This window comes from Terrapene carolina, unplaced genomic scaffold (genome assembly GCF_002925995.2).
Source record: "Terrapene carolina triunguis isolate 2854851 unplaced genomic scaffold, T_m_triunguis-2.0 Scaffold89, whole genome shotgun sequence".
Lineage (NCBI taxonomy): Eukaryota > Metazoa > Chordata > Testudines > Emydidae > Terrapene > Terrapene triunguis.
The window spans coordinates 31,921,655-31,927,605 of record NW_020664440.1 but is presented as its reverse complement, the minus strand read 5'-3'; the positions used below and the strand labels follow the sequence as shown (position 1 = coordinate 31,927,605).

Genomic DNA, 5,951 nt, shown 5'->3' with positions numbered 1-5,951 from the left:
TTAAACCAGTTACTGATCCATGACAGGACCTTCCCCCCCTCTCATTCCATGACACTTTACCTTGCTTAAAAAGGCTTTCTGAAAATTTAAGTGCTCCGGATCCTTTTTGTTCCCCTGCTTGTTGATTGACTCTTCCCCAACGGATTCTGTTCACCTGTGTCTGACAATTTTGTTCTTTACTAGAAATCAGGCTTACCAAGCTCTAATTGCCAGGATCACCTCTGGAGCCCTTTTTAAAAATTGGTGTCACATTAGCTATCCTCCAGTCATTCGGTACAGAAACTGATTTAAATGTTACCCATGGGGGGAGGGCCTGCTGTAGCAGCCCTCAAAATCAGTAATAGAAAGACAAGTTAGCACACCTTCCAAAGTACTTTAATAATAAAAAAATATATATCTTGCTCTTGGGGGAGGGGGGTGTCGGGTCTGAAACCCGTGCCCCAGGTGTCAGGAGCACACAGAGAAGCCAGAGCTGGTTGCAGACAGAGAGCAAATAGAGACGTCTCCAAAGAAAGCTGGGTCAGTCATGGGGTGCAGGAGCAGGAGGAAGAGCACCATGCCCAGCACATAGAAGATGACAACAGTGAGGCGCTGGGGATGCTCCAGGGCAGCACAGATGGCAGGGAAGCCAATGTAGTTGCAGAAGGAGTGGCACAACACAGGGCCAATCAGGTGTCCTGGATGGGAGAAGAGAACCCTTTTTTTTTTAAACCCACAATGTGCCACAACCATGCATTCATAAGCCTAGAGATGAGCTGAAGCAGCCCTGTGACTCCGCTTTGGGGGGACTGGAGCCAGTGTTCTAATTTTTTACATCCATGTGTGGAATGAATTTTGTTATATGGAGGTGATGTGTGACACAAGGGGGGTGGGAGTCTGGGTGCAGGCTGCCCTGCGGGAGAGGCAAACCCCTGGAGCCCAACTGGTTATAAGGGAGGAACACGGCATAAACAGGGGAAGGGACTCTTTCCAAGACAGGCATTTGGTCTTATCTCACTAGAGCCCCTGTGGTAGAGGGTAGAGAAATGGCTGGTGGTTCCATGCTAGGCTGGGGAGGGAACTCTGTCTGCACAGGAAGGCAACCTGCAGCACTGACCTGTCCTAATGAAGATGAACGCTGTGTAGGCCCCGAAGACAGCAGTGTATGAGAACTGGAAAGCTGCAGGAGAGAGCAGAATCTTTTAGAGAGCCACTGAAACTCCCTTATACAGCATCACCACTGATCACTTCTGGCAAAAAACTGTGCGCGCTTAAAACAGGGTTGCCACATCTTCCCCCACCACCAGGGATCCAGAGAGAGGCCAAACTAACTAAAGTTATGTTAATTAAACTCACTTTATAGATTACAATTTACATTTAGTGAACAAAAGAATTTTGATTTAGAAAATACAATGGACTAGAACATAAACTCCACCCTTCATACTGTTTTGAGTTCCAGCTTCAACAAAGACACATATTCCTTGATGTGTTGGCTTCCTGATTGATTGAACAATTAACCCTCCTCTGCCAAAGTCTCTGTTCCTGTCACTTCACCTTGTCTAAAGGATGTTTAGTAGCCCTATTTCCTTCACTGGTCTTCCCTGAACTTTTCCTCTTTTCTAGGTATTATCCCTTTTGTGGCTATTTCAGCTCTGTTACTAGCTCCCCTTTGACAATGGAACTCAATCACCGGGGTTGTATCCACTGGCTCCCCACTTACTGCATCCCTTCTTTTCTGGTGCTTGTTGCTGCCTTGCTCACCACTGGCAGCTTCCCTCCAGACTTCACCAGCTGTTCTGGAGGGAAGCTGCTGTTCACCCCCGCAACTCGCTCCAAACTCTTCCCAGCCAACATGCGCTGCTCTCATTGTGCTTTTGACCCAACAGCCTCCTATACAGTGGGACAATACATATTCCTCTCCCCAGAGATGGCTGCATCTCCACACCTGTGGTACAGGCACACATCATTGGTGGCAGACAGGGACTCTCCTCAGTTAAGAGCCAGAGTCCGGCGAAGGGGAGCTCCAGGGCTGGCTAGATGTGTGTGATTGCTCTAGGTAGGGGTTTGACCATAATTACCTCTGCCCTGGTAATGAGGAGGAAATGCTAGCAGGTTCACACGCAACCAGCTGCACCCAGAGCAGGCTAAGGTAGTGCTGGTCTAGGGGTCCTTAGTTCAGGACCATCATCCTGGCAACCATTTCCTACCTGCCGACAGGAAGATGCTGGCCACGCTGCCCTGGCGGAACCGTAGCTGCTCAATAACGTGGTGGAAGTGAGCTGGAAGAGGGAAATGTCCATCAATGCCTGTGGCCAGCCCGGCACCCCCTCCCTAGCCTCCACTGGCAGGAGCTGATCTGAGGAGAACCCTGCTTGGACCAGGCTGCACCAACCCCACCTGCACCTGATCCCCATCTCTGTGAGCATGCTGGCCCCTAATGGGCACCAGGCAGGGGGTTGTGCATAGGGCTGAGAGTTCTAATCCATGCTCCTGCGCCCAAGGCAGACACCCCTAGCTCAGAAGGGCTTGCTTTGTGCTCAGTGGGACTGGGGAGAGGAGCGGAGAAGCTGAACTCGGCCTTCCCCCCACTGTATGGGAGGAGGTAGGTACTGGTTCCCTTGCCAAGCTGCTCGGGGGGTAGGGGTGGGATCATGCAAACCCCTCAGCCCCACTGGGAAGAGGAAGGGAGACAGACAGAGAGGAGGGGTGGGGAAAAGTGACGTGGGAAGGAGCAATGCTGGGCCTAGGTCCCATGCCCCCTGACTTTGCCCCCACCACTCCCAGCAACCTGGGGGCAGGGGATGGAAGCTGTGCTCAGAGCCATACTGTTGACCCTGCCTGGATGCTTTGCAGTGGCTGGGGAGGGAGCTCTGTCAGACACCATGGGACAGCTCGGTCAGGGGGCCTGAGCAGTGCTGGGTACTCACCAACCCCGAAGAAGAGCGGGCAGGTGAAGATGGCTGGCCCCAGGCCGGTACAAGGGATGAGCATGGGCAGCATACAGGCCCGGAACACCAGCTCCTCCGTCAGGGGTGCGATCACCTGGTTGCGGAGCCAGCGCATGTCACTCAGGCACAGTGCCCAGAAGCGGGGGTCTGCAGGGAGAAGGAAGGTAGCATTATGTGTCTGGCGCTGCTGGAGGTCTCTGGGATGTCCTGTGGAGGCCTGGCACAGAGCTCTCCTCCCCAGTGCTGCTTGGGCATCTCATCTCAATAGATCTGAGCAAACAGCACAGACCAGGCCGAGGATGCCCCCTCCCATGACTCTGGGACCCCCTTCTTTGTCCCTGTGCACTCCCACTAGCTTTGAGCAGCTCCCAGGAGACACAGAGCTCTACCGACCTATGCCCCCTAGTGCCCTTAGCTCACCACCAACACTCCCTGCAGCTTGCTGTTACAGGCAGCGTGGTCTAGAGAGACGGAGCTGAGCCAGGACTCCTGGGGTCTAATCCTAGCTCTGCCAATGGCCTCAGGTGAGTCCCTTCCCCTCTCCATGCCCCAGTTTCCCCTCCCACCATTTGTCTAGCTAGACTGTGAGCTCCTCAGGGCAGGGACTGTCTCTCACTGTGTCCGCGCAGCACCCGGCACGCAGCATGAGAGGAGACGATTTTGGTCTGTGTTCCTACGTGCTACCATCATCTAAATAGCAAGGCCTTACCAAACATGACCTTCAGTCCATCAACCCAGTCCCAGGGACAGTCCATCGAGAGCTGAATGAGGGGCCCAAGAAACAGGACCTGGCACAGAAAAGGAGGTGCTGAGTGAGCGTCCCCTTTGGCATTCAGGTTTACCCTAGCTGTCAGTCCTGTCCCCCCACAGAGACAGCAGCCATTGTTCAAACGTCACATAAAGGATCTGGGTGCCTGGTTCCCTGGCATTTTAATGGGTATCTAAAGCCCCTGGGCAGTTTGGAAATCTCTGCTCAGCACCTCTAGAGATGGCATCTGGCCATTAAGCCCTGTCTGCTCAGTGAGTCACAGTCCTTCCGACTGATCTGAGGGGCAGCTCTGCTAGCAAGGTCAGGACAAAGCAGCCTGCACCACATCCCCACCATGGAGGAGTCCATGCCCTGCAGCGAGGGCAGCAGCACAGGGCAGACCACTGAGCCTGGCATCTCTGTGTTTGCTGGCATGCTACAGCAAGCGGGGCTGGGGAGAAGGCGGTTTGACAGACAAACCCATGGCCCCCAAGAGAAAGCAGGCACCTGCTCCCAGCAAAGCCTCTATCAGGGGCCTGGCAGGTTGGTGCAGGGCAGCCCTAGGGCATTAGCCCTACACATACCATGGTGAGCAACAAGGGCAGTAGAGTCGCTGGCACGATTCCCTCCAGTCGGAAGCCCAGCAGAACTAGCAGGGATATACCTGGCTGAGCAAAACACAAGACACATGTGGATCAGGACCATGCAGGGCATCACCCCCTGGCCCAGCCCTGCAGCCAGCTCCCACACCCCAGTGACTAGTGCACAGGGCTCAGAGACCTTTGGCTAGTCCCTTCTCCTCTCAGTGCCTTTGTTTCCCCTCCAACCCTGTATCTGTTTAGATTGTGAGTTCTTCGGGGCATGGCCTGTCTCTCATTGTGTGCCTGTGCAGCACCTATCACCATGGGGCCCTGATTTCGGCTGGGGGGTCTGTGCAGTCCCCAGCATGACAGGGGCTCCTGATCTTGATCAGGGTGTGCAAGCACCCATGTAATACAATACTCAGAGCCAGAGGGTGAGACAGTGGCTGGCACAGCACTAACTAAAAGGATTCTCCCTGATGGGATTAGCCAGGAAGGAGGGGCGATGTGAAGGACCAGGCTAGCTGCAAGGGAGTCCCAGCTTGCTACATGAGTCACATGACTACTCTCCAGGTAGGCAGCCCAACTTGCAGAGGGTGAGGGAAGGGCGGGAGACGATAGAGACCAGGTGACAATCTTACCTTAATGCCTGTCAGCTCCTTCCAGAGCCAGACGAAGAGTGGTGAGAGGCCAGAGACGATCAGAACGCTGGTGAATCGCCGCTTGATCACAGCCGGGTGGTCTCTGCAAATGGAGACAAACCTTCAGGGCGCAGAGGAATGGAGGCTGCTCTGTCGTACGGCCTAGGGGGCTAGGTCCTCAGGACTCCTGGGTTCTATTCCTGGCTCTGCCACGAACCCACCGTGTGACCTTGGGCTATGTTTTTCTCTCTGTGTGTCTTGATGTAAGCCAGGGGTGTTGAGCTCATTTGGGAGAGGGAGCCGAGTCCCACTGTTAATGACAATTTCATGTTGGGGGCAGAATTCCCCCACCCCATCCCCCTCTGGCCTTTATTTCTCTTCCTTCCCCACCCGTCTTTCCTGAGTTCCCTCCTTCTTCCCCATCTTTGTGGCTCTTCACATCTAATGATTTTCCTGCCAATTTCCACCACCTCTCCTATTCCATCTGCTTATTGGCCATGCAACAGTTAACACTGGCATTTGTCTCCCATAGAGGACTGAGGCCTTCATACCTCCTCCAGCCATCATTTCAGCCTTTCTGCAGACTCAGGAAGGCAACACTACATCAGTTCCCATTATTATTATTATATGAATTGTGTAGTCATGGACCAGAACTCCATTGCACCCAGCGCTGCACAAACTTGGAGAAAAGAGACAGCCCCTCTGCCCCAAAGAGTTTCCATTCTAAGGCACTGGACAGTTTCTCCCAGCCAGAAGCAATGGCCTAGCTACTGTAGAGGCTCAGTGTGGGCCATCACTATTGTCCTTTCTGGCTTCAGAATCAATGAATCTACGAAGCACAAGGGCTAGAATGGTTCTTTAAAAAAAAAAAAAAAAGTAATATCCAAGATTCTGCACAATCTGAACATATCCTATGGGCAATGCAGATACTACAGGGGGCCAGATCTGGGTAGGGGGCTGTCTCTGTCACTCACCTGAGAGGTACCGAGGGAGGTGTCACTCACCGGGGCAGGGGGCTCGGGGGGCTGGTACTGGGAGGGGGAAGTCACTCACC

The 5,951-nt window shown here is 53.6% G+C and overlaps 1 protein-coding gene across 1 annotated transcript in view; it reads right to left on the bottom strand.

Annotated features, from left to right (window-relative positions):
• Positions 1-365: 365 nt before the first annotated feature.
• Positions 366-5,951, bottom strand: part of RCE1 (Ras converting CAAX endopeptidase 1) — an 8,968-nt gene continuing 3,382 nt past the window's right edge. Inside the window, exons 3-10 of the mRNA XM_026650465.1 lie at positions 5,902-5,928; positions 4,898-5,000; positions 4,260-4,343; positions 3,637-3,715; positions 2,907-3,074; positions 2,187-2,258; positions 1,097-1,159; positions 366-677 (exon numbers count right to left, since the gene is read on the bottom strand). Of these exons, the coding sequence (XP_026506250.1) occupies positions 448-677; positions 1,097-1,159; positions 2,187-2,258; positions 2,907-3,074; positions 3,637-3,715; positions 4,260-4,343; positions 4,898-5,000; positions 5,902-5,928 (826 nt within the window). The 3' untranslated portion in view covers positions 366-447. The remainder of the gene's footprint in view (positions 678-1,096; positions 1,160-2,186; positions 2,259-2,906; positions 3,075-3,636; positions 3,716-4,259; positions 4,344-4,897; positions 5,001-5,901; positions 5,929-5,951) is intronic.